This window comes from Schistocerca cancellata, chromosome 8 (genome assembly GCF_023864275.1).
Source record: "Schistocerca cancellata isolate TAMUIC-IGC-003103 chromosome 8, iqSchCanc2.1, whole genome shotgun sequence".
Lineage (NCBI taxonomy): Eukaryota > Metazoa > Arthropoda > Insecta > Orthoptera > Acrididae > Schistocerca > Schistocerca cancellata.
Window position 1 is genome coordinate 293,738,535 of NC_064633.1, and position 18,944 is coordinate 293,757,478.

Sequence of the window (18,944 nt, forward strand, 5' to 3'; positions counted from 1 at the left end):
GGGGATGGCCTATGCCCTTTTCCAATCCTTTGGAACGCTACGCTCTTCTAGAGACCTACGGTACACTGCTGCAAGAAGGGGCAAGTTCCTTTGCGTACTCTGTAAAATCGAACTGGACACATTGGTCATTGAAACTGCATGGACTACTGTAGTATGCCTCCCATCACATCAAAATTCTTATAAAGTTTCAGTTTTGCCCAGTTTCACTCAATATCATCTCATTCATTAACTGTACCTACTCCCCCCATCTCCACCATTCTTCTATAGTACTCATTTTGAAAGCTTCTATTCTCTTCCTCCACTGAAATTTTTCCATCCATGTTTTACTTCCATAGAAGGTTATACACAGACAAATATCACTGGAAACGACTTCCTAGAACTTCAATTTATATCAGATGTTAAACTGATCTTTTTCAGAAATGCATTTTGTGCTACAACCAGTCTATATTTTATGCCCTCTACTTCAGCCATCATGCTGCCTAAATAGCAACACCCATCTACTATTTTTAGTGTCATTTTACAATATAATTCCTTCAGCATTGACCAATTTATTTCAACTACCTTCCATTACCTTTGTTTTACTTTTGTTCATGTTCATCTTAGAACCTTATTGCTGAAGTGTATGGGAGCCACACCAAACAGGCGGCATTAATGGTCACAGGTTTGTTTAATCTGTGGTAAAGAGTCACAGAGATACTGAAGGAACTGAATTGAAGACTCTTGAAATTAGATGTAAACTATCCAGAGAAAGTCTGTTAATGGAGTTCCAAGAACTGGTTTTAAATGATGGTGCTAGGAATACACTACGATCACCTACGTATCACTCACATAGCGATCATGAGGATAAAATTAGAATAATAACTGCATGCACACAAGCATTCAAACTATAATTCTTCCCTTGTTCCATACATCAATGGAATGAGAAGAAATCCTAATACTGGTACAATGGGACATACTGTCTGACGTGCAGCTCATGGTAGTTTGCAGAGTATAGATGAAGAAGTAGATAAAGTCTTTTGAAGATACTATCCAATCTGTTCAACTTCTCTTCAGTGTCCTTTGCTGTCTCTGACAGAAGTATAATGCCAAAATTCAATGTTTTTATTTCTTCTCCCTGAACTTTTATTTCCTCTCCAAATTTCTTCTTGGGTCTTTTACAGCCTGCACATGTGCACAGTGTACAGACTGTGTAACTCTGGGACAGGCTACAACCCTGTTTCTCTTCTCAACCACCACTTCCCTTTCAGATCATTCAACCCTCCTAACCACTGTCTAGTTTCTGAGTAAGATTTAAAACTTTTGCTCTCTGAACTGAATGGGTCAGTGGACAAAAGTGCCAACACCAAATTTAGCAAAGGTTAGTCTGATCACCTTTTCTGCTGTATATTCGAATGCACCACATGCCAGGAAAAAGTAATTCCATATGTACCAATATCGGTACCTATCAAGAACTCAAAATCCACTCTTCACTTGACTCCCTCAATTTGATCCCTGCTATCTTCAGAATGTCAAAGAATGTATTCGAAATAGTAATCGACAGCAATCAAAATTCTTTTATCCATTTAGGTAATAATATATCTCTTTACATGCTGTACAAGCTATTTTTGGTTTAGAATGTATTAAGTACACTTCACTTCACACAGGGAACCGGAGCTAGAGCTTTACCCTTTTAATCCTAAAGTTTGCTGGATAGTCAGCAGTCTTGGCAATAACACAGTGCTCTGCACATTGATCCTAACATGGATTTGGTAAAGTTGGTTTTTAATCTTCTGTTGTTGTTGTTGTTGTGGCCTTCAGTCCTGAGACTGGTTTGCTGCAGCTCTCCATGCTACTCTATCCTGTGCAAGCTGCTTCATCTCCCAGTACCTACTGCAGCCTACATCCTTCTGAATCTGCTTAGTCTATTTATCTCTTTGTCTCCCTCTACAATTTTTACCCTCCACGCTGCCCTCCAATACTAAATTGGTGATCCCTCGATGTCTCAGAACATGTCCTACCAACCGATCCCTTCTTCTAGTGAAGTTGTGCCACTAGCTCCTCTTCTCCCCAATTCTATTCAATACCTCCTCATTAGTTATGTGATCTACCCATCTAATCTTCTAGTAAGATTGTTTTACTGTAATTCCTTGGTGCAAATAGTATGTGTATTGCTATTTTATGACCCATTTCGTTATGTATTTCAGAATCTGGTCTGATGATCACTGTATAACAACGAAAATCAGCAATTCAGAATGAGATTTTCACTCTGCAGCAGAGTGTGCGCTGATATGAAACTTCCTGGCAGATTAAAACTGTCTGCCGGACCGAGACTCGAACTCGGGACCTTTGCCTTTCGTGGGCAAGTGTTCTACCAACTGAGCTACCCACGCACCACTCACGCCCCATCCTCACAGTTGGTAGAGCACTTGCCCGCAAAAGGCAAAGGTCCTGAGTTCGAGTCTCTGTCCAGCACACAGTTTTAATCTGCCAGGAAGTTTCAAAATCAGCAATTACTAGTAAAATAAATTTATTGTGTTTTGAACTGATACTGCACTTAATGTTAAATACAATCGATGTTCAAATATTCTGCTAAAAATTCTTACTGCAAGAGATTCCCAGGAGTAGGACTGACTTTTTGAAGCTACTTATACAGTGGGGTAGGTTAAAGGTCCCAGATAACACATCCTGCAGCCATTCTTCCTGGTGAGCCTTTATTTAGGAATAATCGACATAAAGCAATGTCAAAATTCCTTGTGGGTCACTCTTTCCAAGCATTAATCCAAACTTGCGCGGTCTGCTGCCCTTGTGGATCACTACAACTTTTTAAATTGTGCTGAAATGGCAAAGAGTGCCATAGCATGGTGATTAAGTTAGTGGGTTGGTATGCTGAAGGTTGTGGGTTTAAATCCTGTCTGGTGAAGTCCTATTTTATTTTAATTGTCCATCATATCTGGAAAGACTGCGATCATTTTTATTCTACTAGTTGGCTTACATTTTTTCTCATTTCTTATCATTTGCTTCATCATTTTAATCATTATATTAGTTGCTTTTGCTCTCTTCTTTACTTCCTTTTATTCACTTAACGGCCCCTTGATTTTTAATTATTGTTATGTATTTACATCGATTTATATTCTTTTTTGTCCTTTTAAATTTTTCATTTAAGTCTTCACCGGTGTTATTTTTCTATGGTGTGAAAAGAATTTATGTTTCAAATGTTTATATAACTACTACCATAAAAAATTTCCATTTTGCAGTGAAAATTTTTTGATACCACTACATGGCCAATACAAACAGATCCTTTTGTCTTATGTTGTTAACCAATAAACCAGTATTTTCAAATGTTAAAATATTATGATAATTAAAAAATATTTAAAATCATGAAAATAACCATTCCTAATGACAAAAGAATAAAGTGGAGTAAGAAATGGAAGGAAATAAAAAGCTGATAGGATTACTGAAATGATGCAGCAAAGGATAAGAATGAAGGGAATGATATTCAAATCAACTAACTGAATAAACATAGTCACTGCAGTTATTTTGATAAAGATGTAAATAAAAAAGCAGTCTCCACCCAACATTATTTGAACCACAACCTTAGGAATACAAATCCAGTAACTTAACTGCTACACTACAGTGCCATTCTGTAATTCAGTACTATTTTAAAAATTGTAATGGATCAAAATAAATTCTGAAAGTATTTTTTGATGATTACTCCCAAACAAGGGCCCTCCACGATGAATGACTGCAGGGTGTGTTACCTGGGACAAACTTACTCCACTGTTCAAGTGGTTCCAGAAGTCTATTCCATCCCTCAGGACCTCTCCTTAAACATTTATGTTGGCATTGGTCACTTGGGGGGCCAAGCCACACATAATATGTATTTTCACAAATGTTATCTTGCTGCAGGTGAAGGAGAGGAGGATTTGCCAGAGTCTGCCTTTCTCCAGCTTCTCTTTCCTGTCTTACACAATACTGTTTGAACAGCTCATCGAGTCATGCAAGTATTTTGATTTTCCAAGTCCTGACAGTTAGCCCGAATCCATAAGACATGTTCGTGAAGCAGCTGACAGAGGCTTACTGTTCACTAAAAGTCAAGCATCAAAGCTGCACTTAATTCCCAAAATGCTGTTTGTAGATATTTCAGAGGCTGCCAAGCACAGGACAGAAAGGATTTGTGTATGACTGTGGCCCTGTTTCAGCCTAACTGTCATTGGGAATTCTTCAGAATACAGAAATGGACAACTGATACCCATTGTGTGCTTTCTAAGGAATTCAACTAAGTGTGCAGGCATACAAAGTGTTCTGGAACTACCCACATACCACCTTTAGGTACAGGGTCTAAGACTTATTCTATGCAACTGAACACTATGAATTAAAACTACTAAGGCACTGTTTGCGCTTCTTTTGCAACTGTGTGATGCAGATTCAAAGCTAGCTTTGGAGGAGGGAAATCAACAATTCAGGAAAATTTCTCCCCCCCCCCCCCCCCCCCCAACAGATCCCAAAGCAAAATTTTAGCTAAGATTTTTCTTATGGGGGAAAGTGCAGAAACATCATGATGACATCCACATAGTACAATAAACTTTCATAAATGTAGTGATTTAATGGCAGTTTTCACTTAAGACAGTACTGCATATCAAAAACACAAAAGGTTGTCCTCCTGGATAATTGTCCGCAGAGAGAGAACTTACTGGGCCAGATATTTTACTTGGTTTCAAAGTTTTGAGACCTTTGCCAACTAATTGGAGCTATTGCAGCTATCCATTGTTAAGGAAGTTACAGTACGTACTTCACTTGTAATGTAATTCTTGTTGAAGGAAAAATGGCTCCACAGATCCTCTCTTCCTCCTCCTCCATGAAATTTCTGTGGCCTCTGGTTCCAGATAATGCACTACTTTCTTGCCACCCATTGTTTCAAATTGCTCTTTTTGTCTGACAGTGTTACAGCTCTTTAAAATGTGTTCTTCACTTCCGAAGATGGATTCCGAGCAAAGCATACAAAGGCTTTCCTTTTGGCATTGAAGAGAATTAAAAGCACAACATTGTTTTCATCAAACCAGTCTTAAGTTTTCCTTTTGATTAAGCCAATAGTCTTTTCTCCTGTTCTTCAACAATATTTAGAGAGTAGCCCATTCCAGCTTCACCTCCTTTGTGCAGTAATAGAGATGCAAGTCAGTAACTATTTGAGAGTCTTTGTATTCAGCGGAAAGCTACAATCCAATTTTTGAGATATAAAATTCCCTCCTAGAGCAATTTGTGAAGCTCATGATTTACAGATAATCTATGATTACTTACAAGGAGTTTGCAGTCTCTTCATTGCCAATGTTCCTTGCAGGTTTTGTGAGGAGGAAGACGGACAGACATCATGTGATGATAATTTGTAAGGTACCAGTGTATTCTGGTTACTGTACCAGACGTTAGTGACAAAGGAGCTCATACTCAACATAAAATCCCATATGTAGTAGTCCATTACAATTGCAATTTTACTTTTTGGCAATGACACTACCCCATTTATGATTACCACTGTAGTATTAATATTGCAAAATAATAAGATTTTTCCTCCATAGGAGAGCTTAGATGGAATGTTTAGTTGGGTGCTGAAATGATCCTTCTAACTATTAAGTTGTTGGCATGATTTTAAGATGTATCTCAGCATGCCAAAAACAGATATACATTCTGATGATGCAGCCATTAAGAACCAAAGCAAAGTTACCACCAGCTGATCTGCAGATGGTTATTTGACTAAGCCTTATTTGCACTTTTACTTTATGTTTAGAGGACAGTCTGTTAGCCATTGGAATGTGTGTCATGTCGGGATTAATAAAATCAACCAAGTGTTTCTGGCAGAGTTACATCTGGCACATAATCATTACAGAGCTGCTTTACATAACATGTCATTAATTTGCAAATTAAGCTAATAAGCTTGGCAGTTGTTTTTTGTGAGAGTACTTCATCTTCCAAAGAAGACACCTGGCTTTCACTTCATCCTTCTCCTGTTGAGGAAAATGGAATAACTAATTCCAATTGTTCAGCTTTGCCTTTTATACTTCAAACTTCCATAGACAGCAAATAGAAAACATTTATGAACAGCACATGCTCTACACATTTACATTGTTTAGCAGTCACTAAACAACAATTCTTCCAATCATCACACTGAATGAGATACTGAGGTTATTCATTAAAGAATACTTTATATAATCACAGTCTGGTGTTAAAGCCATATTCTCTCTCAAACAATATGCTACTATAAGTCTTATGTGCAGAATGAAAAACTTCATAATTTTCACAAAAAATTGTGCCATACAACCTATTTTCAGAATCAATAATCGAAGTCTAATTACAAATAGAATCTGACTATACAACAGATTATTTATTATCCTTTAGGTAATTACTATGCTTTGGAGTGGATTTGAGTGGGGACAAACAAGAATATTCTTTAGGTTAGGTGAGCAGCAGAACACTACTTTGAGTTTCATGGGTAGAATTTTGGATAGGATCTCTATCATCTCAGGGCATGATGAAAGGTAGTCAAAGTCCTGGTGAAGGATGTGGTCAAGCTTCTGAGTGCCAAAGTGATACTGGGTGATCAGGGGAGTGGTGGTTAAGAGGGCTGGTTAACAGGGTTACTGGTTTAAGAGAAGATGGCACAGAAGATCTGTTTGTGGGCGAGTTGGATAGGATATTAACTGTCAATAAAGGCTCTGGTATGTTTATAGGTATATTTCAACAACTGCTGCTGTCCACTGCAGATGCAGCATCTACAGATTGCAAGGCTGTACAGAAGAGACTTTCTGATATGGAATGGTTGGCAGCTGTCAAAGTGGATGCATTGTTGGTGGTTGGTGCATTTGATACGAATTGAGCCATCTGGCAGGTGGAGATTAACATCTAGCAAAGTGGCTCATTGAGTTGAGAAGGGCAAGATGAAGTGGATTTGGGAACAGGTGGTAATAATATGGAGGAAGGAGAGCAGGTTGTCTTTTCCACAAATCCAGATCATGAAAATGTCATCAGTGAACCTGAACCTTACAAGGGATTTTATATGTTGACTGGAAAGGAAGGACTGCTCCAGATGGCTCTAAATAAGGTGGCATAGGAAGGTTTCATGCGAGTACCCACAACAGTACCATGATTTGTTTATATGAGGGTGTGTCTATTATTCACAATTTAGTTATATTTTTGTTTATTTTTGTAGTACTGTCGTTTTACGTTGATGACACATGCTTTGTTTATTTGATGTTATATCTTTGCAATTTTCAAGCTGCTAGGTTATTTTCGTTATCGCTGCCATGCTGTTGATCATGGCTGCTCCGCTGTCTAATTGCACCAAAGACGAGCAATGTCAGTGATCCGTTTTTTTTTTGTGGTTGGAATGCATATCAAGAACCAAAATCCATCAGAGACTTTTGGTACAGTATGGGAACTGTGTTTTGTCACAACTGAGTGTCTATGAATGGATTTAAAAATTCCAAAATGGTCACACAAGTGTTACACATGGTGAACCGTTTACTGCCACAAATGAAGAAACCATTGAGCGTTCACGTGAAATGATTCTCTTGCACAGAAGATTAACTATTGACGAAGTGGCACATTGTCTGCAAATTAGTTGCTGTTCTGTCTACGAAATCATCCACAACAGACTAAGGTTTCATAAAGTTTGTGCAAGATGGGTCCCAAAACAACTCACACAGTTGAATAAACAAACATGCTTTAACATCTGCAAAAAACATTTGGATCGCTATGGCAATGAAGGTGACAACTTCTCATACAGGATGATTACTGATGATGAAACACTGATCCATCATTATGAGGTGGAGAGTAAGTGGCATAGTATGGAATGGAAACATCCCACACTGCTGAAACACTCTAGAAACTAAAATTTGAAGTACTGGATCATCCTCCATATAGTCCTGATCTTGCCCCTTCTGATTATCACTTGTTTGGTCCACTGAAACAGGCATTAAGGGGCAGTCAATTTGCTTCAGATGAAGCGGTGAAAGAAGCAGTGCATTCCTAGCTTGTACAACGATGGATCGAGTGCGTTGAAACGCAAGGAGACTATGTTGAAAAATGATGCTCTTGTAAGCTTCCTATTTGATTACAATAAATCTATATAACTACTCTGTGGATAATAATTGACTAACCCTCATTCATTTGGTCTTCGAAAGTAAAATTAATTGTGGATAAGGATGTAGTTGGGTAGGAGGATTATGAAAGAGGTGGGGGTTTGGTAGGAGGAGGAGGACACTGTGAAAGGTAATGTTCCATGGCTGCAAGGCCATGGGCATTAGTAATGTTTGTGTATAATGACATGGCATCCACAGTGATCAACAAGGAGTCTGGTGGTAATGGGACAGGAACTGTGGAAAGGTGGTGTACAATGTGAACAGGATCTTGAGTGTAGGACTAGAGGTTACAGACACTGGTTTGGAGGTGTTGGTTACAAAGTCAGAGGTTCATTCAATGTTAGCATTGTGCCCAGCCACAATCAGATACCAGTGGGGAGACCTGTGGGGCTGGGTCTGGGTTTGTGAAGCAGGTGAAAGGTAGGAGTGCGGGGTGCAGTGGGGTGAGGGTTCTGATGTGATGATAGAGATGGGTTAAGGTGTCAGGTTTTGGGATGGACCTAAGGCCTTAAGGAGCTACTGGAGGCCTTGTTGGACTTCTGGGATGGGATCATAAATTTATTAGAAAATTACTTCTTTTTTGCACTCCATTTATTTGAATAAAACAGGCCATTAATGACATCTTGTTTAATGCTCTGTGACAGTAAATGTTGCTGAGGGTATTTCTTGTATTGTTGGTTAAGTGTTCATCTTTGTGTTAGGTATTATTAGTGCCACGAGTTTTTCATGGTCAAAAATGTAGTAGTGTTTTCCTATGTTAGCAACAGGTAAGGCAAAAATTTAACAGGGGTGGAAGACATGACTACCATAAAGTTTTTGCAGGGTTTCAGAGTGGTTGCCGAGTATATGCGATGTCATGAACACATGAGGTTGAGTAGAGTCCCACCTGTATATGTGCCATTGTCACTGTCACAACATTTGGCAATCTGTATAGAGACCTGGTTCAAGAAGTTGAGGTTGGGCATCATAGATACTGTTTTAGTGACCTACCAGTCATCTATTCCTTTTTGTGAGTGTGCGAAGTGTTTGGGATTGATTGCCATTTTTTCAATGAAGTTTGCAATGAGCTTTGTGAAGTATAGGAGGAAGTTGGTGAGGAGGAGGGGGGGAGGGGACGGGTGGTGTGGTACTGAAGACTGATGAGTCAGACTGGGAAGAGGAAATATTAGCAGGGTGGTTCTAGTGTTCATTTATGGGTGTGAGGGCTGTTATTTTGGATAGAGCGGCCTTTCTGATGATGTTTTCTGGGTGCTTTAAAATTGATAAATGGAATATACTGAGGAGGGGATTACTGTAGGGCAGATTCTTTTTCATCCTACATGAGTTTAGAGAAAACGGGTTATGATCATTTGGTTGTTAACTAAGAATGGAGCATAAAGAATATTCCCCTGGGGTATGTCGAATACAAAATAGGTCTTTTTTTGGGAGGGGGAGTATGAAATATGTTCAGGGAGGGGGAGAGGTGCTCATCCAATTTGCAGTCGTACTTAGATTGGGTATGGCGGGCAGAAGACTGCTTCTGACAATTATTATGGTTTTTTAACGGCAGTGGGGAGAATGTATAGGCCAAGGGTTGTAAGCTGAGTGGGTTGGAAAGAACAGGGGGGCGGATTGGTTGTGTGGTTTATGGGGTGATGGGGCAGGTTTTGGAGCTGGGCTAAGGAGTGATTTACTTTTGTTTCCTGAGGACTGGTTTTGTATTTTTTCTTTCTAAGGTCTGAATTAATTTTTGTTTGTTGTATTTTGATGTGGGTATTGTGTAGGTTGGGGTTGGGATGTTGGCTGTGTTTGGAGTGTGTGTGTGTGTGTGTGTGTGTGTGTGTGTGTGTGTGTGTGTGTGTGTGTCAAGTGAAAATGGAAGATTCCTATGGTTTTCATTTTTGTAGCATTGTGTTGAGTGTTGAGAATTTTTTTGTCCTTGATTTTGTGGACGATACTTGTTTTGGGATGGTGCCATTATTGGTATTGTGTATTCAGCTTGTTCCTGATCTAAGCCCCCTACTTCCTACAATTGTCTGGTTAGTTCCATTTTATTGCTGGTGTGAAATATTTTCTGTCAATTATTCTTTGTGCAGGTGTATGCAGGAATGTTAAGGTTGCCATATTGTATATGCTGGAAGTAAGGGTGTGTGCCATCTTAGTGACATCATAGGTCAAAGCAGAAGGATGGAATCTCATTTTTCTGTAACGCCATTGCATCAGTGTATGTTCGAACATTTTGCCTGAACACCTAAAAATCATTCATGTGATGATTAAACTTGGTGAAATAATATATCACTTCGGTGATGTTTGACAACGGCTGAGTGTGAAACAATATTTACATTTACATTTCCAGAGAAAATATTTTCTCTTCAGCTTTTCAAGTTAACTTTTACCCAACTAATCTAGCAAAAATTTATGACATGTATTTAATCTGTGGGGAAGGTAAACACTCACCTACAGTGGGCTGGTGTGTGTAGCAATGAAACATTGGTGAAATTTTATTTACAGAAGTGATGTCATTGTGTGCCAATGTTGGTAACGCACAATCAGTCTGCAAGAACACACTGACTAAGTGGATGAATGTTTTTCAATTAAATCATGGGAGGAAGTACGTGGATCGATGTTTGTTAATATATTGAACATGTGACTTATGAATAAACATTAATCCATCCACATTCTCCCATGATTTAATTTACAAAAAGTCGATCCACTTATTGTGCTCACGCAAATCGATTGCGTGTTGCCAATATTAGCAAACTACATTGCCATTGCCATAAGTAAAATTTAACCAAAGCATTTAATAGGACACCATATTCACACTAGCTTTAAAGCTCTTGCTCTTTTTCTAAAACCACACAGGCAACCAGATGCACACTCCATAGTCCATCTCCCCATGGGAATGGGAGAATGCATTTCGGCAAGTGTGTGTTTGTGTGTACTGTTACTAGAAGAAAAAAAAAAAAAAAGCAAGAGCTTGAAATCTACTTTAAATACTGTGTTTCTATGTTTCACTTTTCAGTCCATTACAGGTGAGTGGTTGCCTTTTCCTTGTATTATGCATTGCTCCATCCAGAATTTTCAGTATTGTTATAATCTATATTCATCTGCACGTGTAATTACAAATTCTATTAAATCAGTTACAAACTGAAATCATCCCATTAAAATTTAGAGGAATATGCATACCATCTCCCAATCACTTAATTTCAGGTACATTTTAATTTCAATCATGGGTGTACAAAGGCTACTAGGAAAGTTTTGCAATATGGAGCAACAATAAGTCCCAGGAGGCTGATTGTTGCTGTGTTCTGAGAATATTCCATACTTGCACTGTAGCAGCTGTGGCAAGTACGTGGGCACAGTCATTCACCAGCAGGGTTAGTTTGAAGTGCTTGCTATGGCATCGTGGTCACGAAATGAGATTTGGGCAGTTTTGTGGTACAACTTTGCACTTTTTTTAAACACAGACTTGAAGAAATGACTCTTGTACTCAGTGATGTGCCCACATCGTACAACTATACTCACGCACAGAGAATTCCAAACAAATTTCACTCTGGAGGACGCTGAGAGGCCACGATAATCAGATATGGAGGAAAACATTGATGCTGTGAGGAAAATGCTAGACCAGGACAGGTAAGTGACCTATAAGTAGATAGAGTGTACCTTAGGACTAAATGCACCAGCAATTTGTTTGATTCTACATGATCATTTGCAAAGTAAAGAAATTTTGTTGTCTCCGAGTGCCACAGACTGATGGAAGAGCAGATAACATGACTTCTGACTTGGTGCTGGAAGATGTTAAAGAAGTTTTCTACAGGAAAATCTCAGTATGGAATAACACCGTGACAGGTGACAAGACTTGGCTGTACTATTATGACATATGAACTAAGACTCAAAAAGAAATTTGGGTCTCCGATGATGATGATGTACCTGTAACTGTCAAAAAATTCCAATCAGTAAAGAAGAAAACAATAGGTTTTTTATTTTTTTTTTTTTAAGGCGAGTGGAATCGTGGAGCGTGTTGTTTTGGACACACAGAAGACGGTCACAGCTAATGGTACACTGAACAGTAGTAGTAGTAGTAGTAGTAGTAGTAGTAGAGGGGTTTTTTGGGCGCACGACAGCAAGGTCTTCAGCGCCCTACACTGAACAGTGCCTGCTCAAAGTCAACCAGTCTCTGAAGAAGCTGCAACAGAAGTCAAGAATGGACACTTTGTTCTTCCATCATGACAACACTCCAGCTAACCCCACCAAAGCACGTGCCAAATATTTGCAGGAAACAGGACAAACTTCTTGAGCACCCTCCTTACAGTCCAGACCTTGCTCCTTGTGACTTTGCACTATTTCTACATTTGAAAATGAAGCTGAAAGAAGTGCAGTTTTCAAGTGAAGAGGGCTTCCTGAGGGCTTGGGACAATGAGTGTGCCTTCCTACAAAACTTGGGAGAAGTGGTTCAGGAATTGGTTTCAGAGGACAGAAAGGTGAATTCAATGTGGCAGATATTACTTCAAAGAAAATTAAATAAAGCTGTATTGCAAAACTTTCACAGTACCCTTTGTAGCAAATCTGACAATATACAAGTACTTGTCGAAAATAAATATAATACTGCTTCAATATGGTAAGAGAATGCCAGAGAGGATGAATTATATGTCAAATACAGGGGCACAGCTTTAGGTGGGCATCACAGAAATGTTAAACCTGAATTGGCTGATGCTTCACGACAGAAGCCAATAATCCCACAAAATGAACCATTTTTAAAGGAGGAATCTAGAGAATCTTCTTCATTCTACAATTACATAATGTAGGGACCATTAAGACAAGATTAGCCTAATTATAGTATGTGCAAAAGGATTTAAGCAGTCATCCTTCCTACACACTATGGGCAATTGGAACACAAAGAAACCCAAACTTAGTATCATGCTAAGTACCTTCTGCAACACCCTTTATGGTGTGTTTGCAGAGTACTGTATGTATGTAAGTGAAACAAAGGAGTTATTGATCTTACCTTTTTCTGATTGCTCAGATAGAAACGAAATTTCCAAACAAGATCTTGTTCTTCAGTTGTTAACTGTTTAGTAGGAGGATAACCAACTATTGTATGTAGAAGGTCACGGACACTTGCATTTGGCTTGGCATCTTTATCTGAAATGCCACTTCGAACACTGCGAGCTAGTTTGTGATGTTTACTTTCAACCAGATTTTCCTGAAAAATATTTCTTTCCTTGTGAGATACGTATTTCACTAATCACATATTTTTTAAAAGTTCTCTCTTCCTAACTTACATTATGCTAAAAATATACATACAACTGCAACCATTTTAATGATACTACACGTATCTTAAATCCTGTACAGACAGCATGAACAAGCCACACAGATAATTTAATGTAACAGTAATGGCAGCATCATATACACCAGTTATGACACTTAGACAAGTCTAAGATAGCATGATACATCACGAGGACTATGTTATGCCTTCAGTGGCTTAGAGAACCACCATTTTGTATTACCAGTGGAGAATTAAAGAGACTTTCCCTTTCAGACACTTCACACAGCCATAGTGTGGCAAATTAAGCATTGCAGAAGGATCTGAAATGTTGGGATATGCTCAGTGAGTATTGCTAGTTTTAACTTTTATGCAAATAAATTTGTTCATTGTCTCAGCAACATGAGTGGTTAAAACAGCACGATTAGTCACTAGTGCTTTAGAAACTGGACAGTCACGACAACTTCAAACACTGGATCATATTCAGAGTGACCATCACAAGTCTGACCAAATTGTGACCTGTAAAACAGCCGTCAGAAAGCAATGCAAAAGACTTGCACTCAGGAACAGAACAAATCATCAGAGCAAACTGCCTGTAGCCATTTTCAAGAAGGTTGTTTGCACTTGTTGAATCATTGTCTGCAGCTTGAGAACACAATAGTGACCTAATACATTGGGCTGATTATCATAATGCACACCTAACACGAACAAATGAACTAAGGCTCACTGTCGATTTTTTTTTTTTTTTGTGGTTTTAGGGCGCACAACTTCAATGGTCATTAGCGCCCTGACTACTCTAAAAATGCACCGCGAGGCACAAGTTGACAACAACTAAAAGGGAAAACACGCTAAAAGAGACTGACAGGCATAGGATTAAAAAACAACATCAAATGTCCTTAGCGAGGTTTGTCAAATTGATAAAACAAAGAACACGAGCAGCTGCTCGTGGGTCATCCGCTAAAACGGCATCGAAAGTATTAGGCAGGTTAAGATCGAGGCGCAGTTGGTTAAGATCGGGACAGGACATTAAAATGTGTCTAACCGTCAGCAAGTGCCCACATGGGCAGAACGGCACCGGCGCAGCCGTCAGCAGATGGCGATGGCTGAACCGGCAGTGTCCAATCCTTAACCTTGCTAAAACGACCTCCTCCCGCCGAGAAGGGCGTGAGGAGGACGTCCAAGCCACGGGAAGAGGTTTTAAGGCCCGAAGCTTGTTGTCGGTAAGTGCAGCCCAATCGGCATGCCACAGTGACAACGCGCCGACAAATGACCCTGCTAAAATCGGACGAAGGGACACAACAAGAAGCTGTCCGAGGCTGGAGGACCGCAGCCTTGGCCGCGGCATCTGCAGCTTCGTTCCCAGGGATACCGACATGGCCAGGAACCCACATAAAGCTAACTGGCGGACTGACGTCCACCAGCCGCTGAAGAGAGCGTTGGATCCGGTGTACGAAAGGGTGAACCGGGTACGGATCACTGAGGCTCTGGATGGCGCTCAGGGAATCTGAGCAGATGACATAAGCAGAATGTCGGTGGCGGCAGATGTAAAGAACAGCCTGGTAGAGGGCAAAGAGCTCAGCTGTGAAGACCGAACAATGATCATGGAGCCGGTATTGGAAACTTTGTGCCCTGACTATAAAGGAACACCCGACCCCGTCATTGGTCTTAGAGCCATCTGTATAAATGAAAGTCATGTTGATGAACTTCGAACGAAGTTCCAAAAAACGGGAGTGGTAGACCGAACTGGGGGTGACCTCTTTTGGGAGCGAGCTGAGGTCAAGGTGAACGCGGACCTGAGCCTGGAGCCAAGGTGGCGTGTGGCTCTCGCCCACTCGAAAGGTTGCAGGGAGTGAAAAATGAAGGTGTTGAAGGAGGCGACGAAAGCGAACTCCAGGGGGTAGCAGGGCAGAGACATACAACCCGTATTGACGGTCGAGAGAGTCGTCAAAAAAGGAACGATAAGACGGATGGTCGGGCATTGACAGTAGCCGACAGGCATACCGACAAAGCAGTATATCGCGCCGGTAAGTGAGCGGCAATTCGCCAGCGTCAGCATGAAGACTCTCTACGGGACTGGTATAAAATGCTCCGATCGCAAGTCGTAAACCCCGATGTTGTATGGAGTTGAGGCGGCGTAAGATGGATGGCCGTGCAGAGGAGTATACGAAGCTCCCATAATCCAGCTTGGAGCGGACGATCGACCGATATAGACGAAGTAGGACGGTTCGATCCGCTCCCCACGACATACCACTGAGAACAGCTCACTGTCGAGCCTGGTATTTGGAAAAAAAAAAAAAATTTTTTTTGAACATAAAATAACTTTAAACTGATGCCCATTACTTTCCTATCTACTGGTTTTGGAATGATTAGACGCAATTCTGTTATTATCTGAACAGTTCCTTGTGGGTCTGAAGATAAGAGGAAGGACTTTTCAAGCCTGTTAGTGATTCTTTGTCAGTGGTCATACTTTACTATTACATGTCACTTTATTATGTGCAAGATAATTTTCTCCTGTACAGAATAGAAGGCCTTTGTCTTGCTGTGTGTGCATATTTTCGGATCTGAGTGTTGATGGAGCCTTCTGACAGTTAGGGATTTTTACTGCTAAGCCACTACATTTCCACCCACAAACACACCACTGCAGAAAAAGGGGAGTTGATCATACAATATAATTTGTAGGGTGGTGCAAAAACTGATGCGGAGAGAGGCTCAGCAAGGAGAATGCACATTCAAGCAATGGGAGCTTTTTAGCCAGTATGGAAACTGAGAAAGTGCTGATTTGGTATGGCCATCTTCTCACATCCCCATATATTTTTTTCAAAATAAATGTTAGATGTGGAATATAGTACATCAAGATTAAAGTACAACAGAACCAATGGAGGTTTGAATTCATAAAGCTCACTGGATTACAAGATTTTTTTTCCGAGAGAAATGATAGATGCAAGATTAAATACATAACCATACCTGCAATATTTCATTATCGGGCACTGTCACAATGTCAGCCTGGGCCCGAAACTGGTAAACTTCATCTCCATCTTGTTCATAATAGACAACAGAATGCTGAAACATGTTTTATTTGTCATAACAATATAACAAGATAAAAAAAAAATTATCAATGTTTGAAATTTGTTTTCTGTGAATCAATACTAACTGCAACTCCATCCAATTCAACCACTGGAAATTCAATCATAAGGTACATGTAATCAGAGTTTCGCTTTTCTTTTTCATTGATCATTTCTATTTCACGGAAAGTGAGACGGTCCAGCCAGTCTACTTTCGGGATATAACCATTCCTATGCTTCTTTGCAAGCTGCAACACAGAAAATATTTGAGAGATTAAACAAATATAGCACAATATTTCATAAGATGTTAAAAAAAAGAAAAAGAATTTTGACTGTAATTTAAGAACTGTCAGCAACACTGAACTAAAACAGTATGTTAAAACCTTAAAATTCCTATGTTCATGGAAGAAAAGAAAGCTAGATGAACAAAACCAGTTGGTATGCTACATATTTGTACCCAACATTGGTTCCTCAACAGTAACTGACAGATTAAAAATTCAATGGATCATCATCTGTTAACTAAGGTTTGGCCTATATTTTCTCAAACAGAGAACTTATTTACTAATAGGCCTAGATAGCAGGATTCATACCTTTGCAAGTCTCTGCATCTTTTCTTTCCCATGATCTCTTGCCTTTCCTGGAGTACTGCTTGGAGATCTACCATCAGCTTCTTGGTTGGGCCATACTCTCAAGTCTATCATACCCTTGAACACGAACATGAATTGAAATGAAAGTAGGTAATTGCTAATTACAAATGTGAAACTAATCTGTGAAAGGATGTGACATTACAACACAATTGTTACCTTTGAGGATTGGGTTGCATATTTTAAACGACTTAAATGCAACAGCTGACAAAAGATAATATGTAGCTGCCTCAATATTAAATGTGTTTCATACCTGTCTAAATACACCATGTTTCCCAAACAATGATATGGTTGTCCCTCCCACAGGCTGCATTTTGCCAGGTCCCACACAATCATAGATGGTCAGTGCTAAAAGGGCATTCCTGGGTAGGTCACTGAACATCACAGGAAGAGTCAGCCATTCATTCCAGCTGCAAAGCAGATGTTTGCATTAGTTAAAAACCAAAATGCTCATCCTGAAAACTTTACTGAATTCTCCACTATCGAGATGAAATTTATCAAGTCCTAGTATTACATTAAAAAAAAAATTACTGTTTTCGCTGAATGTGTCAAAACATAATTGGAGAAAATGAAAACTGGCTTTTAGACTCATTCCATAAATCCCAAACTGAAGCGAGCTTATCATTCGTCCAATGGGCTAGTTGTTTTGCTTAGTTACAGGCAGGCATTTAATCAAGGCCAAATATTCAATGAATTTTCTTTGAAGTACATACACATTCAAAGTATCAATAAACAAAAAATACAAAAGACCCTAAAACTGCAGTGATCATTTATTACTCTTACAGAATTACCATACGCCTACATCACTAAAGCATCAGAAGTAACTGCTTAGTCTGAAGATAAACTTTTACACGTAAAATGTTACTTACTTCCATCTCGTAGAAAAAGATTTATAAGAAGTTGAAACAGGTAAGGCAATAGGCCGTCCATCAGCAAAAACTTGACAGACCACCATAACATCAGCACAGCCGTCTTGATACAGCCCCGAATACTTCAACATTGGGTCAGTCAATAGCTTTTGATAATCTGGTTTCTGACGCTTTCCTTCTAGTGTCCCTCTGTACAAAAATAAAAGTAGCAACAACAAGGACTGAAGGTTGTCTGTTCCAGACACACACAGCACCGAAAATATTTATGATTACTAAATACGACATTTAAATGAGTTCACTTGTATTGTTATTAGTGACAACAAGACAATTGGAATTTGAAGAACTCAGTGGCAAAATAAAACGGTCGATAGTTTAAAATAGTATTTAGATCAAGAGAAATTAACATATATCATGCATCAACTCACATTTTCACCTGAATTTTTGTTTCTAGTGATGAACTGTACACGTAATTAAATTCGGAGTTTAAGTCTTCCATCATCTTATTTCGAAATAAAACTGTACGACTGTTAAACTTAATGTTACATGCAGAATACTGTCAGCTGTTGTCATACGAAACGAAATGCATGTATATTTCTATCAGAAGCACTCTACAATGTTGAAACAGGGAGAAGTCCGGAGGAAACTACTATCTTCTCTCATACTTATTCTCAAACCACCCATCCGACCCATGTGTCTGACCCCAAACAAGTATTTACAAATCTTGACAACTCCTCCACAACATACACTGTTACATCGCTGCATCGCTCTCAGATATGCATGTATGTACACATGGCTACCAACGGCAACCGGACGTATTTCCTTGTATATTACTGAAGTACGAATAAATACAACAAGAGTTTATTGCTTTATTTGTGAAGCTTTTTTATTGGTACCAACTCACTGTACACTTGCGATATTTTGCTGATGCTTATGACTGGAATAAAAAATAAATAGTAAATCCTGTAGCGCATGTTTGGAATGTTGCCACTTGCCAATAAACATGGAGACTGGAGAGTTTGACT

General features: G+C 39.4%; 1 protein-coding gene across 2 annotated transcripts in view; it reads right to left on the bottom strand.

Annotated features, from left to right (window-relative positions):
• The window catches only part of LOC126094803 (phosphatidylinositol 3-kinase catalytic subunit type 3), a 100,214-nt gene extending 81,516 nt beyond the window's left edge, over positions 1-18,698 (bottom strand). For both annotated transcript variants that reach the window (XM_049909372.1, XM_049909371.1), the window contains exons 1-7: positions 18,348-18,698; positions 17,923-18,111; positions 17,307-17,463; positions 17,000-17,113; positions 16,499-16,657; positions 16,312-16,407; positions 13,090-13,287 (exon numbers count right to left, since the gene is read on the bottom strand). In XM_049909372.1, the coding sequence (XP_049765329.1) occupies positions 13,090-13,287; positions 16,312-16,407; positions 16,499-16,657; positions 17,000-17,113; positions 17,307-17,463; positions 17,923-18,111; positions 18,348-18,421 (987 nt within the window). In that variant the 5' untranslated portion in view covers positions 18,422-18,698. The remainder of the gene's footprint in view (positions 1-13,089; positions 13,288-16,311; positions 16,408-16,498; positions 16,658-16,999; positions 17,114-17,306; positions 17,464-17,922; positions 18,112-18,347) is intronic.
• Positions 18,699-18,944: the final 246 nt, after the last annotated feature.